Source organism: Oryzias latipes, chromosome 7, assembly GCF_053564925.1.
Source record: "Oryzias latipes strain Hd-rR chromosome 7, Olatipes_Hd-rR_3.1".
NCBI classification, from domain to species: Eukaryota; Metazoa; Chordata; class Actinopteri; order Beloniformes; family Adrianichthyidae; genus Oryzias; species Oryzias latipes.
In genome coordinates this window covers 17,176,814-17,204,705 of record NC_136243.1, presented here as the reverse complement: position 1 = coordinate 17,204,705, position 27,892 = coordinate 17,176,814, and the positions used below count along the sequence as shown (strand labels likewise).

The window sequence follows — 27,892 nt, the reverse complement described above, 5'->3', positions numbered from 1 at the left end:
TATGATAAACCTATTTTTGTGCATTAGTGCAGGTTGAGCATGTTTTTAGCAGCCTTTTCTGAAGAAAAGATTCCACTTCCTGAAAGCCAAACAGCTTCCTCCTTTATGCTGTTTTGCTGTTTGTCTAAGAGTTTTGTAGTATGGCCTTAGGATAAACCAGAGGAAACGAAACTCACTTTCTTCAAATGGTCTTCATCACTTTTGGGCTCCAAAGACCCTCGCAGCCCTGCACAGGTTGGTTTGCAGCAACGGTTGCTTCTCTTGTTGCTGCATTTTTTGGTAACGGTTCCTTTTTCACTCTTCCTTATCATCTATCATTAAAACACGTAGAACTAGCAGCTGTGTAAAATGCTTAATGTAGAAACTGTACAGGTTTATTTTTTTCAACATTTTCTTCATTTTGCCCTTTTTTTGTTAAGTATAAAAAGAAATTGGGTAAAATGTTTCATATTAGACCCAATAGTCATACTTAAAAACAATCATTCTTTTTTTTTCCAGCTTTTTAAAACACTTTTAAATATTAAAGTGCTTCATGGTAATATGATAGAAACAGAGAGAGGTAAAAACAATTTTGAAGGACTTTCAATATCTAACCAAAGTATATCATTCTTGGTAGATGGAAAATTTAACTCAAAATGAGTTAAAATTAAGAATTTTAAGTTTGTCTGATTACAAATCCGTTCAAGATCTTTTAAAGTTGGACAAATGAGAGTATTTTTTGGCTTTGACATTTCAAATACCCAGTCTCTATGAAATGTACACAAAAAAGGAGGGACAAATCAGTTGTTGGAACACGCCCAATAAACCCATTGGGTTGCCGTCAGTCAAGACGCCCTCATTGGTGTTCAGTTTGACATGTAACATAAACTAAATGATTGCAGTTGAAGAGAAGCAGACCCCTATGTTTTTCTTTTAATAATTTGCTATTATTTTTTTTTCCAATTTTCAACATTTTTCAGGTTTACTATTTGGTTTTTCATTCACTTTAAGCTGATCCAAACTTGACCGCATAGAACTGACCTGGCTCCAGTAATGCTACATTCACCAGGTATGTGATGTGCGTTCAAGAACACGCTAATGTGCGTACTTAGACGCGTTTACGCTGGACTGTCGCTACCCAATACTAGCGCATGTCCACCACCTACAGTTGGAAGAGGCTTGGTGCTAAATGTCGAAGCCGTGCAAATCTTGCTCCAGATTTTTCAGTCACAGCTCCATTCCGACATATGAAAGACTACGTGCCATATATTTGCGGCCGGGCACAAACCGCACTTTGTAATTTCTCCTCCATGATCAACTTCCAAATTTCCCTGATTGGTCCAAGTTCGAGCTGGCTGTGCATTTTGTATGTAGATCCTTAAAAACATACATAGCGATGCATGAACAAAAGAGTTGTGAACACGGAAGCTCGAAACGTGCACTGACGTGTCATTACTTTCACGTTCAAAGTGGATTTTAACAGTAAAGCCTGGGGATTCACTTCAGTATCTTATAATGTTTTGCCAATTGTTGCAAGTTGGTGGATGGTTGGATGGACAGACAGACTTCCATTCTCACCTCTAGAAATGTGCATGCTTCTGCACATCCAACTTGACAGACTCCATGGAGATGGTTGTGTTAGTGAAGTCTTGACTTTCTCTAGCTCTCATCTGTCCTCATTGAGCATGAATTCAGCCATTCGCTTCCTGTAAAACTGAACAGTGCGAGCATGTGTTGCATAGTGTGACTATTGAAGGTGTGTGTGCGTGAGTCAGTCAGTAAGCAAATATATGGAAGACATAATGTGTGTGCTCTCCACTCTCACACCCTTAATTAATGAAGACAAAAGCGTGCAGCACGGCGCTCTCAAAGTTCCTTCCCCTCATTAGGTTGCTAATGCCGTTTCTCGTGCTCATCTTCAGGCGGCAGATTAATAATTCCGCGTATCAATTAATTTTTGTACTAATGAGCGTGGGTGTGAAACTAGTGTGTGTGCGCACATCGTCTTCGGACTTCCTTGACCCCTTGATTGAGGGGCGGGGGAACCCTATCATCCATCATTTTGGCTCCATTACAAAGTAGGCTAAGATGGTTGGCATGGAAACGGTCTGCTGGATTTGGGTTGAGCCGTTTGTCAGTTTCTGGCTGTTGCCACACTCTTGCAACATCCTCCTGACCTGAGACGCATTGTGTGTTTTTCTGAGGCAAATGTGGAAACACACTAATCCAGGTGTTCCTGTGCGTTTGAGGTCTAGAAAGGTTTCTGGAAAAAAGACTGTGGCACCGGTGGCAACGTGGAAATAGAAAACAAGGTCTGCTTTCGTGAAGAGGTGGAGAAAATGAAAGGGTGGTTAGACAGTAAGAAGACAGGAGCAGAAGTGAAATGACTCTTGGTGCCCTACCTGGCACACAGGCTGAAAAAGAGAATTTCTTTCTTTGACAATAGCACACCGGCCCACATAGATGTGCTTAGATTTAAAACCAAAAATAAAAAACCTTTTTCTGTTTTACGCTTGTAGGCTGATGATCCTGCAGATCTATCCAGAAGAGAAATGATATTTAGGAGAACTAAATGAGGTTTGAGATTCTCAAATTAAAGAAAGGAATAAAGAATTATGTTTGTTTTTTTTAGCAGGATACTGGCAGCCGACTCAGCTCTCGAGTTTGAAGGCGGACGATGTTCCGTTAAAGTTCCTAACAAAATATGTACGCCAAAATATTAAAAAGATCAAAACATCTGTAAATTTCCTTTAAAAAAAGACGACCTATTGATTTCATTTTCATAAGATTAACATTTTATTTTTTAATATTATTTAAATATTTAACTTGAAACCTGCAACCCGGCAAAGTTGAATAAAGAGCTGCCAGAATTGTAACACTAAAAATAGTTAAATATGTGTTTGAATTTTTAACGGTCAGGCAAAAGCCTGAAATGATTTACAGTTTTGCTACAAGTTAATACCTTATTTTTTGTTTTTTAATGTTTGTTTTTTTCCAAAAGTACAATGGATCCTGTGAAAAAGTTATTTAAATCACTGAAATGTTGAAAAAAAAAAAGAAAAGTGAAAATAAAAAAAACGTTTGGCTTTTAACTCAATATTTTTTGTAAGTTCTTCATAGATACTTAATTCAATAAAGAAATGAAAAAGTTACCCCTAGACTTTGAGTCTTGACATGGATTTGACACTTATACTAAGCATTTGTATACGTTTGCATATTTTAACTAATGTCTGAGACGTATTTTAGTTTCTACAGCTTTTTTTTTAGCTCAAACTTTATTCCACCTGTCAATCTTGTATCAGAGATATTTTCCTCTTTAAACATTTCTGAGGTACGCCCATTAATGACTGATGCAAAGAGGAAAAAAAAAAGAAAACTTGGGTTTGTTTGCAGGTTTTATATTTCCTAATGTTGCAAAACAATGAAATGCTTCTAGTTTAAAAATCAAAACACGCGTTTGTGTTTCTGCAATGGAGGCAGTGATAGTTTTATTGGTGAAATAGGACACAAGATGATGCAATATTTTAAACCATCGTGGACGTTTGTTTTTACCTGACACATTAGTTTGATTTATTATTTATCTTTTTCTGACTTTCCCTCCCCTCCCTTGATGTCCTTTCATCCCACCAGTGGATCTGCTCTTCACTGGTTCAAACCTGGTGATCCTGAAGGATTCCAGGTTGATTGAGGGGCCGCTGTCCTCACCTGTTCAGTGACCCATTAGGTAGTGTGGGTCAGTGGGAAAGGGGGGGGGTCATTGCGTGAAATCCTTTGGGGTCAAGATCAGGTTTGAAAGCCGGGTCAGCTTCAGAGGCCGAGTTGTGTGCCTCAGAAACGTTTGAAAGCTTTCAAATGCTCAGCTGAGCAGATCAAGAGACCTTCTGCCTGTTGAAGCCATGTTGGAAAGCCCTCTATAGGTTTTCATGGGGAGGCAGGATTGTGAGGATAACATGCAAACTGTCAGAATTTAGGAATGGAAAGAGAGTTTCTATGATGTCCTTAAACATGTGACTTTCAGGTAAAGTTTGGTTTTTACCAACAAATCATTGAGATGTAGCCACTCAGAATTGTTGTAAAGTGTCCCCTTTTGGTTTCCAATTACCCATTAAAAATCCAAGTTTTAGGACTTTAGAGGAGCGCAGCTGAAAGAAGACTTTTTGAAAAGGTGAGGAGACGGTCACAGACGGTTCACTTTTCTAACGACTGTTTACTTGGTGTTGCTTTGTTGTTGTTTTACGCAGCACATATTCCTCCTCTGAGGGTTTCTTTGGGTTATAGAGGAGTTTGCCATGACTCTCCTACATCTAAGACCTGTGCGACTGCATAGTCGTTTCTCTTTAATACCCTCGACTGCAATAGAGCGCCGGTGTGTCTCGCAATATCCTTGAAGCTCGTGCGACCACCTTAAGGGACACCATGAACACGGAACGTACGATTGTCTCGTCTGTCGTAGAAACCTGCATACAGATATGCATGATCATGGGAGTTTATGCATTTATGCGCATTGACATAGATTTTTTCTTTGGAAGTGGTCGCTTGAATGGGCGTTGCCAAGGGTGGGGTGAATGTCGCTTTACCCCAAACTCTAGTCATTAAAAAGGTGCATGTACTGGCTTCTTATTGACGGCACACAAATGCAAGAGGTGTGCAGGTGCATGTGACACGCCTGTAGGATGTCCACACAAGCTTTTTGTTCTGATTGTCTCATTTCTAGCAGTCAGGCTGCACGCAGAGAGCACACACTAACACACAACCTTGATATTTTGTGTGGGGCCACCTACGTGTTCACCCATTTTCCAGACGGCCCGTATCCACCCATGACTAAGGCCTTAATTGCAGTTCATTTACCTGGAGGCCTGAAGTCCTGTCTGCAGTGTGTGACCTCAGTGCCACACACACCTGCATCCATCACCACTGTCCTGCTGCAGGCATATATTACATTATTGCTGATCAGACTAAAACTTGACATGCATGCATATTTTATTATTTTCTTCCAAGTTCCAGTGTGAACTCATTAAAAATCAAGCCCCATTATTTCTTCTTTTTTTTTTTTTTTTTTACATTTTTTATTCAGGCTTTCCGTAATGACTGCCTGCTATTACTGGCAAATTAAGTCTGAAATTGCATTACCCAGGTGCAAGGCATCAAGCCCACACTTATTTTTTTTTAATTTGCCATCTTCATGCCCTGCTCTTTTTCATGTCATGCCGCTCTCCAAACTGCCATCCACCTCTCCGCTTCCCCTCCCCGTGCATCTCCTGCTCGCCGCCCCCCCTGCTGCTGCATTGTGCCCCGCTGCCTCTCTTCCACCAGGCCCCACTGCCTGTAGCGTGTAATTGACTTTCTCCCCGTGCTGGAGGAGCGCGCGGCCCGCGCCAGGCTGGAGGTGACCTATTTCCCTGGGGCATTCAGCAGCCTTCATCAGCCATTCTCTGGGGCAGCCTCATTCACTCTGCAATTAGAGCAGCTACCCCCTTTGAGGACTTCATCAATGGGCGGGCTGGCGGGGCGGTTTGATCGGTGTAGGAGCACAGACGGAGTTTCAATCAAACACTTAGCTCCGGCTCTTGGAGTTTTGAGTCCTCTGACTTTGTTCCTCCCCCTCGCCTCTCCTTTTTTTTTTTTTCTTTTTTTCTTTTTTTTTTTACTTCCTGTGCTCCTCTTCTTCCTGGGAGGTTTCATCAGACAGCAACAAGCGGGGGTTTTGTCTAATGAAGAGCGGCAGACAGGGAGGCAGGTAGGCGTGTACGCAGGATAGCAGACCGAGTGGAAAAAAGGCAAGAGGGGATGCAGATAGGCAGACAAAGGCAGGTACTCTGACAGGAGGGACTTTGTATTGGGGGGGGGGGGGGGGGGGGGTGCTAGAGGAGAAATGTAAAAGAATCTCAGAGGCAAGATGAAGCAAGAGTTTCTGAGAGCCTCGTGCTTTTAGACTCCCCTGTTGTTACTTGGCGTGAAGACACGTGTCAGATAGTTGGGATGAGGGTTTCTGATGATTACCCCCCCCCCCCCCCCGTCGCTGGCCTGGTTTGTCATAGACGGGGGAGGGGGGCAGTGCTGCATGTAATCAATTAAATGAAAAGCTACAATGGCTGTAAAGGTTGGGGGGGGGGGGCACTGAGACTCTCTGTGCACCCAAGATGTTACACCACCACGCACTCTAGCTCCTCCCCCTTTCACCTGTCGCCTTTCTTTCCGATCACTCTCCCCCCGCCTCTTTTTGCTCTGATTACCCTTCATCCTCTCCCTCTGTTTGTGCCGCTTCCTCCCTCCCGTCATCCTGGCGTCCGCTTCCTCCCTCCCTCCCTCCCTCCTTTCCCCGGTGTCAGCTGCTGTCACTGTGGCAAAAAAAAAGAGACCTATCAGTGCACACTTCACACCTCCTCCATCCCTCCCTTTTTTTACTCTTCCCTTCCTTTCCTTTATTTCCCCTCTTCCTTCCTCCCTTCACCCCCCCCCCCCCCCCAACACAACCTTTATCAGCTCACTTCCTGGAGATGAAATGTGGTGCATTATGGGAGACAGACGGCTGTCTGACGGGGTTAGTTGTGCGCTGAGGCTTATCGTCAGAGACACTGCTAATCCTGAGTGTGTGCCTGCATGTGTGTGTAACACATGTGCTGTTGAACCCCTGCATGCACAGCCCCACACAAACAAACACAACCTTGCATGCTTACTGTTCTCCAAACAGGAGGAGGAGGAGAAGGCCGACGAGACATGTTTATTTTTTCGACAGGCTGTGCCAGGAGAATACGATTTGCATGAAATAAGCGCATTCACTCCACTGTGTGCTGCTCTGCAGCACGCCCATGTGCAGGTTTATTTTCTGCTGGGTTTAAAAGGATGAATGTCTAGTTCCAGTCACAATTACTTTCACAACACCAGCTAAAAGGCTCAGAAGAACCATGGAATCACTTTCTAATGTGTCTTTCCCCGTCTCTGTGTGTGTGTCCCCTCTTCAGGTACTGATATGTGTGCACGATGAGCGGACTCGGGGAGAACTCCATGGAGCCTCTGAGTTCAGAAAACCGAAAACGCAAGCTGTCCACCTGCGACACGCCGGCTCTGGGGTAAGTTATGAGATCAGCACACGAGGACTTAGATGTAGGAAACCAGGCTACTGGGTCAGTGGTTTAACTCCACTCTGGTCCGTGTGGCTGCTGAGCAGAGCGTCAGCCAGCATGAGGAAGAAGTCCAGGACTGCTGATGCAAACTTTAGTACTTAAAGACCCACTCAGATTATCTTTTGATCTACTTTCAAGGCGTTCCTAGTTGCCTTTAATTACACAGCTTTTAGCCAAAATAAAATAAATAACTTGTGTTGTTTTCTGGGACATGGTTTCTGCAGAGCAGCATTAATTCATTTGAACTGAATTGTGGGTTGGACCTTTGGCTTTTAGTGAGCCTTCCCCCACTTCCCATCATCCATCTGTTAACACAGTAGTCCCCAACCCCCGGGCCGCAGACCGGTACCGGTCCGTGGTTCATTAAGTACCACCATGAAAGTGTGGGAAAGGGAGAGGATGATGAGACCTGTGCGATGTCAACTGTTAAGCGTGTCAAAATAAAAGCACAGGGTTCATCTTGTCACGTATTTGATCCTCCATCAACCTAGTATTGCTACAATAATCAGCCGCCTATATTTGAAAGACCGGTCCGTGAAAGTTTGTGTGACGTCATACCGGTCCGTGGCATGAAAAAGGTCGGGGACCACTGTGTTAACACTCTCTCCTGCTAGCTTACAGCCCCTCACACCCCCAACATAACATGTCCAATACAACAAAAATGGCGAGCAACATTGCTCCAGCCTTTCAGTTTTGAGTCAGATGTCAGCTCAAACGAGGAAAAGAAAGACGTACACGGATTTTCCATATTTGTCTGCAGGTGGATGCATCAGAATGGAGCTGAGCAGGGACCATTTGGCCCGCCCTGCATATTTACTAGGTCACACCTATAAGCTTTTTCCAATGGCATTTTTTCATCTGCTCCTGATTCACAACAATTTGAATAAAAAAATACTCAGAAATTAAATTTTAAGCTTATTTTTATTCATATATGTTCTCTAACATGCTGCAAGAACACTTTAAAAACACTAAAAACACAATTTTCATTGGATTGGGTCTGAAATGAAATGTCTGTAATGTAAATTCTTATTCCCGGCCCAGCTAAAGGTTGTTCTCCCAAAATGCCTTACATGATGTTTTAGTATAAACATTTACATAAAAATATATATGCACTCTCAACCATTGGTTAGAAATGAGGAAGCCACCCAAAAAATAAACAGAACATCTTTTAGAAGAAAATGTAAGTCCAGAAAGCACATGTTTATTTACTTGAAGAACGGTTTTTATGAAATTGTCCATCAATTAATAAATATGAAATAAAGGCATAAATACAGATTAATGTCAATTTGATGACATGTTTCATACTTGCACTTTTTTTTGTGTTTTTTTTTGTATTTGTACTTTTGCAGATAAACCACTGAAGTTAGCACTTTTAAGAAAGTTTGGACACCTTCACATATGAAAGTCATCCATCTATTCATCCGTACATCTGTCTTCAAAAAGATCTCAGAGCTTGACTCATTGGTTAAAGTTGTCATTTTTATCCTAATTTCCCCTCTTTAAAACTACTCATAAAATCACAAATAAATAAAGAAATAAATTTGCCTTCAAGTGTGACATCAGTGCAGACGGAGAAGGATAAAGAAAGATATCGCTGTGTTTGAAATACCTGGTCAAGCACTTTTGGTGAAGAGATGTTGGCCACTAGAAATGTCAGAGGAAATTTGAGGGGAAGAAAGCCTTTAAAGTGACTGTACATCAGTTTATCTAGTTTTATCGACACAGGGGGACAACATTTAGGTTCATCTCTGTCATCAAAACAGCATCTCAATTTCAATGTCAAACATTCAAAGGGATCAATTAAGAGACCTTTTTTATACCAAAAACATGAGTCTGTTAAATTTAATATAAAAAAGCAAGAAAACTGAAGGATAAAAGTATCCCTCAAACTAAAACTTAAAGGTTTGGGTTGAAAAAGCATTTAGAAGTCCTTATAATGGAGGAAGATGCTGCTATTTACTAATTTAAAAAATGTACTCAAACATCTGTCTTTTGAATTGTTAAGGAAAGCTTGAGGTGAAATCTTAAAAAACTGAACAAAAAGAGCAAAATTGAATACTTAAACTTTCCTGCAGTCCTCTTCACAGCAGACTATGTGGTTAAAAACAGAGGAGTGGTAGTTTCTGATGTTTGTGGGTCGCTTCTCGCAGTTCTGAGAGGAAGCGACGGGAGCAGGAGAGCAAGTACATCGAAGAGCTGGCCGAGCTGATCTCCGCCAACCTCAGCGACATCGACAGCTTTAACGTCAAACCGGACAAATGCGCCATCCTGAAGGAGACGGTGCGGCAGATCCGGCAGATCAAGGAGCAGGGTGAGCAAAAGTCGGAATCCGGAAAGGTTAACGGACGCTGCTGGGTTGAGTTGAAATGTAGCATGCATTTCCCAGGCATGCTATAACGCCCCATAAAGAGCCCAGCTGCAAGGACAAACCATTCCCTCCCCACAAATTTCACAGAACTGAGTGTTTGTGTGGAAACATTGGCATTAGCTTGTCATGTGTGTGTCAGGAGCATGCACAGCTGTGTGCAGGCCTCGCCGAGGGATTTTTAATTGGACATTTGCAGGTAGTCACATGTCATTCTGCCGTGCTGCCATGTGATTAATATCTGCCTCAGTCACAGTTCTGAGTCTTATTATCCTGTCATTTCTGCAGCAAACACTGAAATGAGCAGCTTAATGCAGGGTTTTCACTATAGATGGTCCATCGGAGGAACAAGGACCCTATGTTCATGTGTGAGGAAAGCAAACTTTTTGGAAAACTGGATTAATGTAAAGTCAAGGTGTGGACCGGAAATCGTCTGTTTACATCACAACAGACTGCTGCTAAGACGCCTGCCAGTCCCGAGCCTCCCTCACAGGGTTTCTGCTTATTTGCCAACAATAGCAGAGTTGAGGTGTCAGGACGAGCTGCAGAACCGTCACCGGCTTGAAGGGAGCACACCTGACCTCTAACTGGTGCCAAGGTTGTGTTTGATTCTGGCTGCGATTGTGCAAAGTCCTGTTCTGATGGTGTTTTCAAAACAACAGAGGGGCTGGTTTACTTTGTTGAAGCATGTGTGTTTACTCAGAGGTCACCTCCTGCCGTTCGTTTCCAGGTCGGGCTGAGTTTTTGGAGATCGGCGAGCAAACTGGTGTTAAATTATTGTTGTTTCGTGCTTTTGCTCGGCTTAGTCGGCCTCTGCCACATCAACAGGAAGGGGAAGAGACTACAGCTGGTCCTGACTGGCTGCTGACAGGTTGCCATAGTTACAGGAAGTGAAGACAGAAACGACACAGGCGCTTCGACTCGCCTTGTTGCTCGCTACCTGTTCCTCTCCTCCTCTGCTCACTCCCAGCTGCCTCTACAGTCAGCCTTTCTGCATCGTTCATCCTTCTTTTTTTTAATCTTTCTTAGAGCAAAGATGCTCTTCCTAGTCTTCAGATGAAGTGCTGCTCCAATTTTTTCTTCCCCGTTTTAATTCTTGCCAGCTCAGGTGTTGAATAAACCTCTTTCTATCCATTTCATCTCCATCTTCTCTCTCCTTACCTAACTTCACAGGGCCTACAAGGCAGTGGTGTCCTTTCTTTTACTTTGTGTGGGTATCTTCATCCTCTGGGATCTAATCAAGCAGTATCATTTCTGTTGCTGAGCAGTTTGTTGCCTCCCAGACAACAAACCCTACCAGTGTGTGTTTCCCCTCCTGTATCGTCTACAACTCTCTGCCCTGGCACTCTCCGCCTCCCCTTAATATTTGCTCATTGGATGCCTTCCATCTGTTAGCCCTCAGCCCCTCCATTAATTCAGGTGCATCAGCTCCTGCGCCGAATAGCTCTCTCTACTCCATCCGTCCCTTTAGAGCCCGACACTGAATATAAAACATGGTGGCAGCAGATACCTGCTCCATTTCTGCCCAGTCCTCCTGTGCTCCTGATGAGCTCTTAGCAGGAGCCATCAGTCTCCCACATCACCTGTAGTTTGAAGACAAAGGGAAAAGAGATTGAGAGTTGCTGCCCCCTGCTGGTTTAACTCTAAATTACTGCTTGGTTACACAAATTTCAGGTGTGGCTCACTTTTTGTATTTTCCCTTTACTCTGCTAATAAAAGTTTTATTTAAAGTTTTTACAATTGTTTGGACTTTTTTCTGCAGGAAAATCTTCATCCAACGATGACGACGTTCAGAAGTCAGACGTGTCCTCGACTGGTCAGGGAGTCATAGACAAGGACCACTTGGGGCCTCTTTTGCTGCAGGTGAGCCCAGCCTTCCCTCAGAAAAGGGCCGGCATCTCCATCAGTGATGACTTCCTGCCTCTGCCCCAGCAGGCGCTGGACGGCTTCTTGTTTGTGGTGAACCGGGAGGGCAGCATCGTGTTCGTGTCGGACAATGTGACGCAGTACCTGCAGTACAAACAGGAGGAGCTCATCAACACCAACGTGTACAACATTCTCCACGAAGACGACAGGGAGGAGTTCCACAAGAACCTGCCCAAAAGCAGCAGTAAGAACCGAGCGCAGTCAGGCGAAGTCCCTCCCCCCCCTTTGACATCTTCCACAGGGCTGAGGTGTAAAACAAACTTTGAGAGGTTAAGACAACTGTGCGCACGCCAGCCAGAACTCTGTTATTTATTCATGCTCCTCCGCTTTCCACTCCATCTCTTCTTCTAACGAGGAGGTCCTGGGAGGCCCGTTTGTGTGTGCGAGAGCCATCCCGAAAGCACACACCTTTACAAAATGCACATGTGCACCAGAGCACCCACCCACCCGGCACTCCAAACGCAGCGCAGCTGTCAGTCACACTCACTGGTCCAGACACTGTAAAACAGACCTGTGTTTTATTCAGATCCCATTGCAACCGTCTGGAAATACACACTGCTGAATAATGCAGCTTCATGCTTTCCTCTGATTCAGTAATGGAGTTGAAGTACCACTATACCTCCTCAGTTCATTAGTTCAATGTTAGTTCGGAGTTCCATTCGTTCCATAGCGTTGAGGCCCTCAGGGCTCACCTTTGCTTGATTTGGTTTGTCCAAGGAGGAACATTGGGGTCTGTGGGTTATTGTGTCTGCACCCCTGACCCTTCATTATCTCCTGGCTCGTGAATGAAAAGCCCTCTGATTGCACACCCCTGTGGGCTGTCCTCTGCCCACACCAGCCTCAGAAGAAGCATACACACTAAAGAACGCGTGCTTGTACAAAAGCGGTTTTCTGCTGCTTTGCCTCACCGTTAAGTAGTGGTGTGTAAAGGGAAGATGTCCGCCCAGACCTTTGTTAAATCACCTCTCACTGTTAGACAGCGGCCCCCTCACTATCACATTCAACCCCCTCCCACTCAACCTTTCTCTCCTGTTTCCAGTCTGCACCTGGCAGACAGAAACCTTTGACCACTTCAAGGCTGTGATAAGCTTCACCCAGACCTTGGAGGACAGTTGGATGTCTCCCTGAATGCAGCCCCCCCCCCTTCCTCTCAGTGAAGGTGACCCCCATCTAAAAGGGGGTGCTGGGATGAGGAGCCGGTGTCTAAATGAGGATAGATGGCTGCAAGTCCCGAGCCTCTGCCCACAGAGGGGCAGACTGAGAGGAGGCTATATTGGAAATCGACACCTAAGCTGCATTAATCCCATGGTCCATTTAGCCACAGAACAGAGAGGCTTTAGCATCGCCGCATGAAGCGTGCCTCTGCTTTTGTTTTCTGTGTGCGCTGCGGCAGGATATGGTGCGAGCTGATTACATTCAGTTTTTATTCCCCGCAGCAACATTTCAGTTTTTGGATGTTTTTTTGTTTCATTCCCTTCAGTAAATGGAGTGTCATGGGGAAACGAACCGGTCCGACAGAAGAGTCACACCTTCACCTGTCGTATGCTGGTCAAGTTTGGCCACGCCCACGGACCCATGGAGGAGGGGCCAGGAGGACCACGATACGAGACCATGCAGTGCTTTGCTCTCACTCAACCCAAGGCCATGATTGAGGAGGGGGAAGGTAGGCTGAGCTGCAACTAGACATGCAGGGGGCCACCCAATGGAAAGTTGTTGTGACAAGCCAGTTATTTATTACAAAAATACATACATAATGTGTTCTATTTGAAATTTTTTGTTTAAAAGAACCTGGTCTCTTCTCAAAACCAGCCTTTTCAGTGTATATATATTTTGCACATGTTATGTATGTTTAGTCAGAGAATTGTCAAACCATCTCACTCCCCCTTACTCAGAATCTTAAAAAAACCACAGAAAGGTCTGCAAACCACTGTTTTGCATTTTATTCAGATTTTCCACTGCATGCAATTTATATTTTATCCTAATCAAGTTTCTAACAGGCAGCTTTGGTCAAATAGTTGTGCTGTGAAGTGAGAGGTAGTTAACTTTTGAATTAAACACAATTTAAAACAGGAAGTAATTTTTAAAACCATATCAAAAAGACCAAGATTGTCAATTTTTAAAAAGTTTTAAGGCGTAAGAAAACCCATTAGACATTGCATGCCATCCAACATTCCTGCTAAAGCACTGAGATAATTCCATAATAGAATTTAAAACACAGATGCTGGTTTGAGTTCAGTTGTTTCTCCGTCTAGTCCCCGATTGCATTTTGACGGTTCTATTGGTCGTTTTTTGACCAAACCATAAAGAAGTTTTTTATTACTGCAGCCTCATCTGACAAAAACTTAATTAAGAAACACATTAATCAAGAAGACTAGCTCACATTTCTTAGTCATATGCTAATATGTTGTTTGTTTTATATTTTTTTAAACAAAACCAACATCTCTTTTTATATGACTGCCATGATATGTTTTATATAGAAAATATATTTTTGTTTAGCTGAACTGATTTGTCAAAGAAGCAGTTTAGTGTGTCTGAATTCACAAATGAGGCTTTAATGAAGATAAATTGTCTTGACCTGAGTCCTCCTCTTCACAGTTCCTAGGTGAGGTCAAAGCTGTAGGCAGCGAGTTGTAATAAATGTCTTTCTCCATGTTCTCCTTTGACCTGCAGACCTTCAGTCATGCATGATCTGTGTTGCCCGTCGAGTCACGGCGATGGAGAGAACGGAGAGTTTCAACACTCGACACGAGCTCTCAGGTGAGCAGCTATGGACTCACAAAGCGCAGAATGTTATACCAATCCTTTTCCAGGAATCGACCTGACTTGACCCTCTCTCCTCGCCTTGTCGTCCTGACAGGTAAACTGATTCAGATTGATCAAAACTCCCTGAGGGCCTCCATGCGTCCGGGGTGGGAAGACCTGTTGAGACGTTGCATTCAGATGTTCCTCCAGCACAGCGACGGGCAGCCCTGGTCGCATAAACGCCACTACCATGAGGGTGTGTTATAACTGACCACTCACACAATTGAGGTCTGCAACTGTAGCTCTTAAAGAATTCTGGAAGGAAAAGCATGAGGATGAAGCAGTACTGAACTACTGTTATGGATTTAGCATTGAGGATCTGTCCTTGCAGCTATAAACGGTCCTTTTTTGGTAGTCAGGACTTCTAAATCTTAGCAACACCTGAGCTTTACACACAATTGTACTTTATGCTTGAGGTTAAAACCTCTAAATCTCACTGGAAAAGAGAGGATTTTAACTTACAGGGTGTGATTGACGATTTATGTAACCAGTGCTTTGACCTTTATCTTGCTGTCCAGCCTTTCTGCAGGGTCACGCCGAGACGCCCTTGTACCGCTTCTCTCTGTCTGACGGCACTCCAGTAACGGCCCAGACCAAGAGCAAACTGTACCGCCACCCCATGAGTAACGAGCCCCAAGGCTTCATCTCCACTCACCTACTTCAGAGGTCAGAAAACCCCAAACTCCATATAAAATTTAAAATATGCCTTGTTTACTGTGCTGACGACAAAAATAAGATGCCCCTCCTCTTCCTTTTTTTTCATTACTTTATACATGAAATAGCAGGTCTTGCATTTCCTCAAATGACCACGAGTGTTAGGTTTCAGAAGAAAGGAAAATCTTTTTGACATATATGTTAAAAAGTCAGATTTTACACCAAAATATAAAAGGAATGTTATTGCTTTTTTGAGTAGCAGGTGATGGATAAGACCTTGCCAAATTTACCATTCTCACAGTACTGTTGAGCTAATCTAACTCCAATTAATGGGACTGGCTTATTTTGTTTTTAGGTTTTATTTTATCATTAAAGGTGACGTCAGAGATTATCAATCCATCGTATTTTTATTTTCTATGTTAAGGCCACAAAAATGATTGAAGTGGGTTTTAGTCAAGATTCTTATTCCCCCCATGAGTAGACCGCTCCAAGCATGAGCTGTTGTTCAAATTGTTCAATGTTCAAATACATTCATCTCAACCCTGCAGAGCCTACAGACATTGTTTTCATTTATTTTATTTCTTTTGTCCCTCTTAGAGAACCAAATGGTTACCGTTCAGCACCAGGCGGTGGCATGATGTCCAACAGTATGCGTCAACAAGGCATGGGTGGCCCCAGCCCGAACACCCAAATGAATGTGAACCCAGGTGGAGGGATGGGCATGGGAGGCATGGGCGGCATGAACAGGGGCTTCAGCATGAATGAGCAGGGCCATATGGCTCACATGGCTCCAATGGGAGGTGGTTCCATGTACGGAGGGAGCGGTGGAGCAGGAGGCGGCGGTGGAGGCATGGGCAACCGCGTGATGCAGATGAACCAGATGGGACAGATGAATCCGGTGGGGCACATGAATCATCCGGGCCAAGGCATGCAGCCGCATCCACAGCAGCCCCCGTTTCAGAACAGCGGCGGCTTTGGACTCAGCGGCATGAACAGCCCATCAGGGAGTCCTCGAATAGGGGGTCCCCAGCAGGGATTCCTCATGTCACCTCGAAACCGAGGGAGCCCCAAAATGGGCGCCAACCAGTTTTCCCCTGGAGGTAAGTCTTTGAGGGGCAACTTTCCAGCAGTCCGGCTTTACTGTTTGATAGTTATTGTTGGTTTTTCTGCTCCAGGTATGCACTCACCCATGGGTAGCATTGGGAGTGGTGGAGCAGGTGGTGGGGGAACTTCTACCTTCTCCAGTAGCTCACTTAATGCTCTTCAAGCCATCAGTGAAGGAGTTGGCAGCTCTCTTTCCTCCACTCTAACCTCCCCTCCACCAGCCCACAAACCCGACAGCTCTCCCAGCATCCACTCTTCCTCCTCTTCATCTCAGCCTAACCAGCAGGGCAAACCCAGCCAAGATGGCTGCAAAAGTCCAACTGGAGGCTTAGGACCTGGTGACCACCACCTTTCGACGCACCATCACCACCATCAACAACACCCGGCGGAAAGTTCTGCAGACAGACCCGACAGCCAGGCGGCAACGTCGACAAAAGAGTCTGGAGAGGGAAGCGGCGAGGCGGGAGTCACGAACTCTGAATCGCAGCGGAGGTTGCCGGACAGTAAGGGGCACAAGAAGCTGCTGCAGTTGCTGACTTCACCTACTGAGGAGCTAGGAATAGGGGGCAGCGGAACATCAGGGCCACCTGTACCACCACCGAACAGCAGCAGAAATGATGTAGGCTTAGACTGTAAAGACGCCTCAGGAGGCATGACTAGCCCTTCGTCAACAGGGGTGTCCTCTTCGTCAGCCGCTTCAAGCCAGGCAGCCGGGCAAGGCACGTCACTGTCACTGTCTTTGTCATCGGCAAATTACACAGGCTCACTTCAAGAGAAGCACAAGATCCTACACAAGCTTCTTCAAAACGGAAATACTCCTGATGAAGTAGCAAAGATCACAGCAGAGGCAACGGGAAAAGTATCTCTCGGGGGCCAGGAGAGCAGCGAGGCTGCAGCCAGCATCTCTGGGCCCGGGTTAGGCTCCGGGTTCACAGCAGACTCCAAACAGGAGCAGCATAGTCCTAAGAAGGAGAAGACCCATGCCCTTCTCCATTACCTCCTCAACAAGGATGATTCCAAAGAGCCTGTGGACGTCAAGCCCAAACTCGAAGAGTTGGAGGGGAAGGGCCCTCCTGGCCCCACTGGGGGCCCCCTACCTGAACATCCCGAGAGCAAGATCAAATCAGAACCATCAGATGATGTAAGATTTTGTCATTAAAAACCTCTTATTTAGAGGAATTAGATATATGAATGACCAGAAACCCAGTTTTCTCACTTACCTTTCATAAATGACAGGTTATTTTGTTGTCATTTTTTCCAATTCAGCTGCACAACCTAGAGTCCATCCTGGGGGATTTGAGGGGGTCGAGCTCCGACTTTTACCCTGATCTGGCCGGAGGTGGAGTAGCAAACAGAGCAGGGAATAAACCACAGGGTTGCCTTGATGACGGTTTGCAAGGCGAGTGTTTCAAGAATGAAAAGCTACAAGTGTTTTTTTTCACAGAGCTGGTGCAGAAGCATCACTGGATCATATCTGAAAGAAATGCTGCCATGTTTTCTACAGCTGTTTTAATTTAAGCCTCTCAGGGATTTCTGGTTAAAAAAAGACGGGTTTTAGGCTGGTTAACAGCTAAATCAAAGTTTTAAAAATGTTTTTTTAAATATAATAGTCCAGTCACTGTTTTCATCCATAAGTAAACATATTTAGTTACTGTATTTATCGTTTCATTTCTTGTAGTTTATGGAAAATCTATAGAATAGAACTTTATTGACCCTCCCAGAGTTAATTACCTTGTTACCATTGCTCAACAAATAAACAGCAGATAGATAATAAATAACACTAAAATGCACTTAAAAAAAATAAAAATCATTCTCTAATGTCTATGGGGTATTGTAGAGTCTAATAACTGACAGAAAGGAAGAGGAAAATAAATAAAAATGGACATAAATACTGATGTGATTTCTATTTTTTTTCCATATAAATGTTACTTTTTTTTATTTAAAAACAAAGCTTAATCCAATCAAAGTGTTTAATGGAGTTCAAAAATCTCCTCCTTTTCATAACTATATTCAGGCAGTCCAGTATTGGGTCCTGGAGCTCGGGGGCCATTTCAGAGGACCCTGTCCATGGACGGGAAGCCTTCCATTGCACCTGGCGGAGCAGGTAGACGGCCCATGCTTATCAAGCAGGAGAAGATGATGGGCAGTCCTGACAGCTACCCAGGAAACCTTGGTGAGTCTTTGTGTACCAGTCCACTTTTCTCTCACATGCTATCTGACACAACTGATACCAGGGTGTCCTTAATGTAAAGAAATAATTCCGCTCTATGTCAGTGTTGTGTAACACCTGGGCGAATGAATGAGGTGCCTGCATTGCTCTTTGTTACCAGGACCAATCAACAGGGGTGTTGTCCCGCAGAGGTCTCCCATGGGGGGTTCAGGAGACTGGGGCATGCCCTGCTCCAATGCCAGCGCTGCAGGTTCAGCAGGACACCCGTCTATGATGCGGCCCGGCATGGAGTATAACAGCGGCAAGAGTATGATGCCAGGACCCATGGTCGGCCGCTCCAACAGCGTGCCGGGCTCCAGGTCAATGCTGCAGCAGCAGCTCATGGATATGGGTGAGCCGGCTAACGGGGGCCAAATGCTAACTCTGCTTTTTTTAAGTAAGGGGGGCTACAGCAAACCAAAGCAGAGACAGCAGTTCCAGAGATCCTACATCTCATTTGGTATTTTACGTCACTCTGTTCTGTAGGTGGCTCTAGTGACATGGGGATAGGAATGAGCCCCTTCAGCCAGCAGGGCCAGCCCACCCCGTCCCCGTCCTGGCCCGACTCCATGATGAGCATGGAGGGCAACAGGTCAGTGAGGCATCCTTTAATGTTTGCATGTTTCCGCGTGGAATGGCAGAAGGTAAACATTGTTACTTTGGGCTCAGGCGGCAGTTTGGAAACTCCTTGGACGACCTTCTGGTTCCTCCCACCACCAGTGAAGGTCAGAGTGATGAGCGGGCGCTTCTGGACCAGCTGGACTCTTTGCTGAATAACACAGACGGCATCGCTTTGGAAGAGATTGACCGAGCTCTGGGTATCCCAGACCTCGTCAGCCAGGTGAGATCACTTTGTTGGATCATTTATTAAATCAACTTTTAAGAGTAAAAGGGGTGGAGCCACGCACAATTGAATGGTTTTCAAACTTTCTGTTGTCCTTTTGTGTCTGCTGCAGAACCAAGGACCAGAGACGCTGGAGCCCTTCCCAGGCCAGGACCAAGCCATGCTGCTGGACCAGAAACCTCTGTATGGACAGGGCTATCCCGGCCCCCCTTCCATGCCCATGCAGTCCGGCTATGGAGGGAACCCCATGCAGGGTCAGGGCCAGCAGGGGGGCTTTGGGCCTATGCTCTCGCAGATGGGGCAAGGTGGCAACTTTCCTGGTATGGCTGGAATGGGGGGCATGGGGAACCCACGTGCCAACATGATGAGACCAAGAATGATGAGCCCCAACAAGCCCATGAGGCTGCAGCTGCAGCAGAGGCTTCAGGGACAGCAGGTATGTCCCCCATGACCTTCAGCCCCACATGAAGACCACCTGACAGAAAAATTAACCAAAGAATGCTACTGTCAGCAGGGTTCAGATTTAACCTTTTGAAATCATGCCTTTAGTGTAAAAATGTAATACTTATGATTAGTGTAGCTCTTTGTATTTGGAAATGTTTTATTTTACACTGAAAACCCCAAAACCTTGCACAAATTTAGATTTTGCTTTAATCTGGATTTCTTTAAAAAAAACTAGTATTTTCTACTTTAAACTACTTCTTACTGCGGTTGTCTTTTTGGTGGTGGAATATTGTAGTCATAACGGCTACAAAATTTAGTTTTTACAATTTGGAAAAAAATGAAGATTTAATGACGTAATTCTGATCCAAGGAGAAGAACTGGAGGTTCTTCCAGTGGAGTCACGCACAGAGACTTCCCTTTGTCTCTTTTATCTCAAATGTTAGCTGAGTAAATAGGATAATTATATTTTCTAGTTTAAAAAAATGGATAATTGATTCTTCCCACAGTACAGAAAACGGATCACTGTAAATGAAATGTCATGATCTGTCAAGCTGTGCTCTGAAAGCTTTTGTTTGTACACCTGGCTTTGAGTTTGAGAAATGAGCTTAAGCGGTGGAACCAGTGGACTCCAACTCTCTAAATCTGTGCACAGCTTTCATTTAAAATTTTTCCAAAATGGTTTAATTAAGCTCTGCTTTGTCTCTCTGACAGCATCATTTGAATAATCAAAGCTAACAATTAAAATCCACTTTAGATATAACAGTCCGTTTTATTATTTACTTGTCACCTAATTAAATAAAAGCATAAAGTAGTATGATACATGTTTGATATGTAGATACATGTATGATACATGAGCCACTAGAGGCAAACTTTTGTAATATAATTGAAAAAACTGTTTTAATCCTCAATAGATTCTAACCTAAGATGCAAAAACTACAAAGCAGAAGCTGCATCTCTTTTTCTGACTTGTCTGAATATATTTTAAAAAAAAATTATAGATTTTTAGAACTTTTTAAATGAAACCACACAATAACTTTGTATTTACTATCAGTTTTTGGTGAAGGTTTTAAAGACAATGTCATCTCGTTCACACAGTTTTCTGCATTCAATCCCATCTGCTTTTTGTTTTTCTTTCCAAAAAGTCAAACATTTAGATCCCTATATTGAGTTTTTTGAGGGATAAAAAAATGGCAGAATTGAGCAGTCACTAAAGTGATTAAGAACTGGAAAGGAAAACATCTTTAAATTGTTTTTTTACACAAGCCGGAACATTTAGTATTTGTTATTCCAATGTAACAAAAAAAAAAAACCTTTATAAAACACTTTTATATACTTGATACCACAAAGTGCTTCACAAAATAAAAACAAAGATCTTTATATTAAAAGAAAATAATAAAATAGAAAAACATACAATACACCCCCCCACCACCACCTTCCCTAAGGCCACACATCCATAGTGAAACATTTATATTGCTTTTTAATGAGAAATATGAATAAATATCATTTTAGTCCATTGAAGTGCTGTCCTGTCATACATTCGAGAAAACTAGAGAAAGTTAAATGTCTTTTTATGGTAATTGCCAAAAAATGATTCCACCAAAACAATATCGTACTGCATGTTTACCTGACGTGTGTGTATAGTTATTACATGTACTATGCATAAAGGATTTTATGATGGCAGAATAGTTTGGTTTGTTTTTTATCTGAAGGTTTCCTGTTTTTTACACTTTTGCTCTCTAAACTCAGTTGAATTGGTTTGTTTTGCAAGGATAACGAGGTAGTTTAAGCTTCATCAAGTCACAATGTCAATTTTTGTTTTTGCCAAAGTTTATGAGCCAGACGCGGCAGGGCATGGGCATGAAGATGGAGAACCCTGGAGGAAACCCCGGCATGAGGCCTGGTATGCAGCCCGTCATGGGAGGACAGGTAAACCGAATTCCTTATGTTGCCATGGTGATGTCTGCATGACAAAGTAAAAAGGTTTTTTTTTTCCAACCATTCACAAAATAAATAAATAAATATTGTTCACTGCAGCTGCCCCAATATTACTATTTAAAAAAAGAAAAGGAAAAAAAATAATGAGTTACCTGATGAGTCACACTTTAATAAAATAGGATGCTGGTGGTCAGATAGCAGTGGCGTGCGATTCTTTTTACAGGTTCACATTTTTACAGTCTGTCTAGATCATTTGAGCGCTACGGCTGAACGATTTATTCTTTCTGTCCCCACCGTGCAGCCGGGCTTCCTGAACGCTCAGATGATGGCTCAGCGCAGCAGAGAGGTGGTCACCATGCAGATGAGGAGGCAGCGCATGATGATGTTTATGCAGCAGCAACAGCAGCAAGCGGCAGCAGCAGCAGCAGCCGGAGGGTTCAGCCCTCCTCCGAACGTCACGGCTCCCGGCGGCATGGACAGCCCTATGGGGGGGCCAAACATGGCCCAGCCGGGCCCCCAGCAGTTTGGTTACAGCAGCAGCTATGGTGAGTTTGGTTTCTTTCTTCATTTTTTGCGTTTCAGTGACGGCACAGTTGAAAGGATGTGCTGTTTTTTTTCAGGGATGGCACAGCAAGGAGACCCCTCTTTTGGCCCATCAGGAGGCAGTCCTCCTAATGCCATGATGCCTGGCCGCTTGGGGCCTCAAAACCCCATGATGCAACAGCACTCGCAGGGCGGGCCCATGTATCAGGGTCCTGACATGAAAGCCTGGTCCCAGGGAGGAGTTGGACGGAACAGGTAGGAGACATTTCCAGAGAGGAGATGCACAGATAGAGGCTCTCTCTGGACTTGAACCCTTCTCCTTCTCCCCCCATCAGCGCTTCATATCCTCAGCAGCAGTTTGGGCAGCAGGGGAATCCAGCGCAATACGGAGGGATGATGATGAACGGGGCCATGCCGTCCAGCGGAGGAGGGGGTCACATGGGTCAGATGGGTGGGCAAATGGGAATGAACCCAATGGTTATGGGACGCATGCCTATGGGGCCCGATCAGGTATGTGGCGAGAGTCTGAGTCCCCGCCGGAAAAGTGTGATGCAACACTCGTCTGCGTGCGGGGGTGGTGGGGAGGGGGTCAGAGATGTACCCGTTACTGCTGTAAAAATGTTTGCCGTACTTCTCTGTTGTTGATCCTCTTTATTTTCACAACACAGAAAACTTCAATTCAGAGAAAGTTGGTATGTATTATGCAACAGAGAAAAAAGGAAGAGCAGAAAACGACCAAAAAAAGCTTCTATCCCGAATATGGCCAACACGCCATATCATATCACGATGTCCCACCATCTACATTTCAGTTTTTATGCAACAGTTTAGCACTTTAGACTCACACAGAGAAGGATTTCATTTGCCTTCAGACTTTTGTTTTAGTCCATGAGCTTCTTTAGGAGAAAAGTATCCATCCAGTAATGACGTCCCTTAAAAGAAAACCTTTCCCATTTTTTTCGATATATTTATAGATTATTAGACATCCGTAGTGGGCTAGATCTCTTTGTGCACAAAGTCATAAATCCAGTGTTGTTTTTGGCTCAGACAGTGGTGGACAAAAGTGTTGGTACCCCTCAGTTAAAGAGAGAAAGTCCACAATGCTCACTGAAATGACTTGAAAGGTTCAAAAGTAACAATAAAGTAACATTTATTGAAAATTAAATGATCAAAATCAGCCATTACTTTTAAATTGTTGATTAACAGAATTATTTAAAAAATCAAACTAATGAAATAGGGCTGGACAAAAATGATGGTACCTCCATAAAAGACTGAGAACTAATTGCCCAGGGGGTCATGATGAACTCAGGTATGTCCTTTAATTGACATCACAGCTGTTTTCAAACCCATAATCAGTCAGTCTGACTATTTAAAGGGAGACAAATAGTCATGTTGCTGTTTGGTGAAAAGGTGTGAACCACACTGAGCATGGACAACAGAAAGAGAAGGAGATAATTGTCCAAGGACATTAGAAACAAAATTATAGACAAACATTGTAAAGGTAAAGGCTAGAAAACCATCTCTAAGCAGCTTGAATTTGCTGTGACGACAGTGGCACATATTATTCAGAAGTTCAAGACCAACGGGACAGTAGCCAACCTCCCTGGACGTGGCTGGAAGAGGAAAATTGATGACAAATTGAGGAGACTGATAGTTGGAACTTTATCCAAAGAGCCCAGAAGAACCTCCAAAGACATTAAAGGTGAACTCCTAGATCGAGGTACATCAGTGTCAGATCGCACGATTCGTCGTTGTTTGAGCCAGAGTGGACTTCATGGGAGACGACCATGGAGGACACTACTGTTGAAAGGAAATCATAAAAAAGCCAGACTGGAATTTGCAGAAATGCATGTTGACAAGCCACAAAGCTTCTGGGAAAATGTCCTTTGGACAGATAAGACAAAACTGGAGCTTTTTGGTAAGGCGCATCAGCTCTGTGATCGTAGACTCAAAAATGAAGCATACAACGAAAAGAACACCGTCCCTACTGTGAAACATGGAGGAGGCTCAGTTCTGTTTTGGGGCTGATTTGCTGCATCTGCCACAGGTGTCTTGAAGTTGTGCAAGGCAGAATGAAATCTCAAGATTATCAAGACATTCTGGATAGAAATGTGCTGCCTAGTGTCAGAAAGCTTGGTCTCAGTCGCAGGTCATGGGTCTTCCAACAGGACAACGATCCAAAACACACAGCCAAGAATGGCTAAGAGAAAAGCGTTGGACTATTCTGAAGTGGCCTTCTATGAGCCCAGATCTGAATCCCATTGAACATCTGTGGAAGGAGCTGAAACATGCCATTTGGAGAAGACACCCGTCAAACCTGAGACAACTGGAGCAGTTTGCTCATGAAGAGTGGGCCAAAATACCTGTAGACAGGTGCAGAAGGCTCATTCACAAATACAGAAACCGTTTCATTGCAGTGATTGCCTCAAAAGGTTGTGCAACAAAATATTAAGTTACCATCATTTTTGTCCAGCCCGATTTCATTGGTTTGTTTTTTTAAATAATTCTGTTAATCAACAACTCAAAAGTAATGGCTGATTTTGATTATTTAATTTTCAATAAATTTTACTTTATTGTTACTGTTGAACGTTTCAAGTCATTTCAGTGAGCATTGTGGACTTTCTTTCTTTAACTGAGGGGTACCAACACTTTTGTCCACCACTGTATCAAAGCCTTCATAAGAACTCCTTCGAGCTACCTTTCATTGAGATTCCAGAACTTGATTCCTAAAGATGGCATTCACATCATCTGTGTAGAAGGTCACAGTTCAAAGGTCACAGCTCAAAGTAAAAGATAAAGCTCTCAAAGAAGGGGATATTTTATGGTTGTCTATAGCATGATTATATGCCATAACACATTAGATTTTGGAAGTCGATTTAAAATTTAAAACCATGTCTTTTTAATCTTTTTTTTTCAAGAATATTACTTTATGCATTACTTCATCTCCGGCTTTTTTTGTTTTATCTGTTTGTCTTGTAATGACTATTGCACATTTGTGCATCTTGTATGCACAATTTTGATGTTTCTTTTTCTCCAAGCCTGTTTCTCATATTTTATCTCTTCTCATTAAAAATAAGCTTTTAAAGTTACAAAATAGAAAAGTTTTTGTGATTAAAATGTTTTAAATATAGAAAAACTAATTTTACTACAAAATATTTGTGTGATTTCATTATTTGTGTTTCTAAGAAGCTTATTTGCTCGGTTTTTTAAGCAAATACAATGAAAATACTTGAGGACAGTGTTTTATGGACAGTTTTCATGCACAAAATGATAATATATTTTAATATTGATGTTTGCATGCAGGCATTACTACCAAATATGTTGTCAAAAATGTTTTTAAAGTAGTTGCCTCCACCTGCTTATGTTCTCTCTCTTTTTCTTTTCAACAATATAGAAATACTGCTGAAGGCTGCAGCTCACTGTGACCAGCGCCCGGACAGTCTGTGCAGAGCGGCGGGGGTAGATGGGACACGCCGCACCTTCACCACACGAGGGAGTGAACCTCCTTTTGGACCGAAGGCCTGTATTTTTTAAGCCCGGCCACCTGCGAACAAACAGGCGCCGCATGAAAATGCAACTGCGTTCCTGCAAAATCTGGGGACCTCAACACACAAACTCTGCAGGCACAAGCCCCTCTCCGGGTGGAACGGGGAGAGGGGCGGACCACACAGACTCTGCCGAATGTACCATGAAGCTGTATTTTTCTGATTCCCGTCTTTTTTTTTTTTTCGTCTCCTGGAGGATCGCTTTCCTAAAGCGGCTCCCGCTGATGAGCCACCAGATTGTGACACTCACATGAATGTCATTAAGCAGTAGCACATTGCGTCGTCCTCCAGGGTGTCACGGAATGCGACGAAATTACTAGTTGGCTGGTTGCACTTTAAGGAAAAGCCAACATCAGAAGGATTGTGGCAATATAGAGGCCTTTACCCAAGAATTAGCGTTTCGCATCAAACATTTCCTGCGTATTTTTGCAGGAAATATGTGGCACTGTTGTAACCCTAACCCTTCTCCCAGCTTTCCACTCTGTGACTGAAAGCTTTGGAAGTGAGGGATGGTGGCAGTCTTTGCTCCTCAGTGGAAACCCGCTAAAATAATTTAAAAAAAAACACTGAACAGTCATTTTTTAAAATCATTTTAAAACCTCTCAGACGCTGCCTTCGACTAATGTGCAGTTTGTACTCATTGAGAGGTAAATTAGAGCTAAAACTGTTTGGGTTGCAGAAATTTATTTTTTGTTTTTAAATGAATTTCAAAGACGTTTACGGCGTACAGGTCTTTAGCAATAATCCTTCTTCCTGGTTTTCCTCTGAGGGCGAAGCTGAAGTGTTGTGAGCTTGGAAACGGTACTGCAGTATTAAGATCTCACGTTTGGAAGGTTTTCTCTTTTACCTGTGAATATGAATTGTAAATACGACTCAAATGTACGATATATAAATATATATAAGCTTTTGTAGATCACATACCGTTTTTTGCACAGATTGTAAGGCTTGATATTTAAAGTGTAATTTTCTTATTCTGTCTTAGGTCAGTTTTTATTTTCAGAAATCATCAGATGGAAAGAAAGGGCCTCTTTTTGTAAGCGGTGCATGCAGATCTTCTTTCATACTGCCATTTAGTTTCTTCAGCACTTTTTCATTTGTGCTAATTCAGATCATGAACTTCTTATTTTCCTAGTATAGTCTTTGCTACAGAGTTGGTTATCCTTTTTAATAGATTTTTTTGTCCTTTTTTAAAAAAAAAATTGCAAAAACACAAATTATGCCTGAACTAATCGAGTTTGACTCCTGATTGTGTTTTCCGTCTTGTGGCCCTGAGCAGATTGTAGGTTTGGTATTGTCTGATCTTGACCTCTTTCTTCCATTTGCAGCTCTTAAAGTTTTAGCCTGTTGTTTTTTTTTCTCAGTTATGTGACTCTGGAGATCACTTTAACCATAAACCCGAGGCTTAAATCTTGACGGTAGGCCACAATAGATGGAGACTATTTATCCGTCAGTCCTTTATCAGGTGGTATTTGGGTTTTTGTGTGAGGTTTTTTTTTTTTTTTGATAAAGATTTTACTTTCTTTTTTTTCTCCTGCAAAACTTTTTAAAGTCTACCTTTGAACACGCTTGATCCAAAGATTTCTGTTTGTCTGTTTCAGTGCATAGAAGCAGTTCCTGATGGTGCAAATACCCATTTGCTTTTTCTTGTTGCACATAGCTTCTAATGTACTTGGAGCTGAGTGGTACTGCATATATTAGATTCCCCATCCATGTGAAATGGTCTCACTGCTGAAATGCAGAATATCTTTTTGTTTTGTGATTGTTTCTTCCTGTCTGTAGAATGACTCTTTTTTTTTTTAAGTTTCCTGGTGCTCCTCCACATAAGAATGTTCCTTTAAGAGTCTTTATTCAAGGTCAACGCCATTTTTGTCCCTTATTATTCGCCTGAACTCATTTAAAAGTGTTTAAGATGGGGTTCAATGTTTAAGCCCTTCCAAAAACAAACAAACAAACAAACAAATAAATAGAAGTTCTGATGTCGCCGTAGCTCTAAAAAAAAAGAAAAAAAAGGGAAACCATCTGTGAAACAGGCTGCCTTTTTCAGAGGATGTAAATACTGTTGGACTTTTTCATGCCTTTTTCTTGATGTTAATATTGATGTAAATACAAATTTATATTTAAACATTATATTGTCTGAGGTTTTTGTTGTTTCTGAGCTTATAAACACACTTGAGCAGAAAAACTGCACAGTGTTGGGTTTTCCCATCTCTCAGTGAATGCAACACAACTTTAAAAGGAGTTTTTGTTTTTTATGCATAGGGGGGGTTATCAGCATGTGAAAGAAACTTGCAGAGTAAAGACGTCTCCAGCACGACCCCGTCTGCAGCCTGGCTTTCATCTGTGAGCCTGTGACGTGCCGATCCAGCCGTCAAAGGTCTCCACTTTCTTCTCTACTTCCCACAAAACTTTCTCGCACCTCCC

The 27,892-nt window shown here is 43.2% G+C and overlaps 1 protein-coding gene across 2 annotated transcripts in view; it reads left to right on the top strand.

The window, feature by feature from the left end:
* Positions 1 to 27,598, top strand: part of LOC101161556 (nuclear receptor coactivator 3) — a 68,170-nt gene extending 40,572 nt beyond the window's left edge. For both annotated transcript variants that reach the window (XM_011477387.4, XM_078950406.1), the window contains exons 2-22: positions 6,942 to 7,049; positions 9,254 to 9,414; positions 11,231 to 11,331; positions 11,404 to 11,578; positions 12,875 to 13,057; positions 14,065 to 14,151; positions 14,252 to 14,392; positions 14,715 to 14,862; positions 15,448 to 15,950; positions 16,026 to 17,095; positions 17,221 to 17,353; positions 17,969 to 18,127; positions 18,285 to 18,515; positions 18,650 to 18,755; positions 18,833 to 19,004; positions 19,120 to 19,443; positions 21,279 to 21,377; positions 21,688 to 21,931; positions 22,007 to 22,184; positions 22,265 to 22,439; positions 25,321 to 27,598. In XM_011477387.4, coding sequence (XP_011475689.1) covers positions 6,961 to 7,049; positions 9,254 to 9,414; positions 11,231 to 11,331; positions 11,404 to 11,578; positions 12,875 to 13,057; positions 14,065 to 14,151; positions 14,252 to 14,392; positions 14,715 to 14,862; positions 15,448 to 15,950; positions 16,026 to 17,095; positions 17,221 to 17,353; positions 17,969 to 18,127; positions 18,285 to 18,515; positions 18,650 to 18,755; positions 18,833 to 19,004; positions 19,120 to 19,443; positions 21,279 to 21,377; positions 21,688 to 21,931; positions 22,007 to 22,184; positions 22,265 to 22,439; positions 25,321 to 25,332 — 4,491 coding nt within the window. In that variant the 5' untranslated portion in view covers positions 6,942 to 6,960 and the 3' untranslated portion in view covers positions 25,333 to 27,598. The remainder of the gene's footprint in view (positions 1 to 6,941; positions 7,050 to 9,253; positions 9,415 to 11,230; positions 11,332 to 11,403; positions 11,579 to 12,874; positions 13,058 to 14,064; positions 14,152 to 14,251; positions 14,393 to 14,714; positions 14,863 to 15,447; positions 15,951 to 16,025; positions 17,096 to 17,220; positions 17,354 to 17,968; positions 18,128 to 18,284; positions 18,516 to 18,649; positions 18,756 to 18,832; positions 19,005 to 19,119; positions 19,444 to 21,278; positions 21,378 to 21,687; positions 21,932 to 22,006; positions 22,185 to 22,264; positions 22,440 to 25,320) is intronic.
* Positions 27,599 to 27,892: the final 294 nt, after the last annotated feature.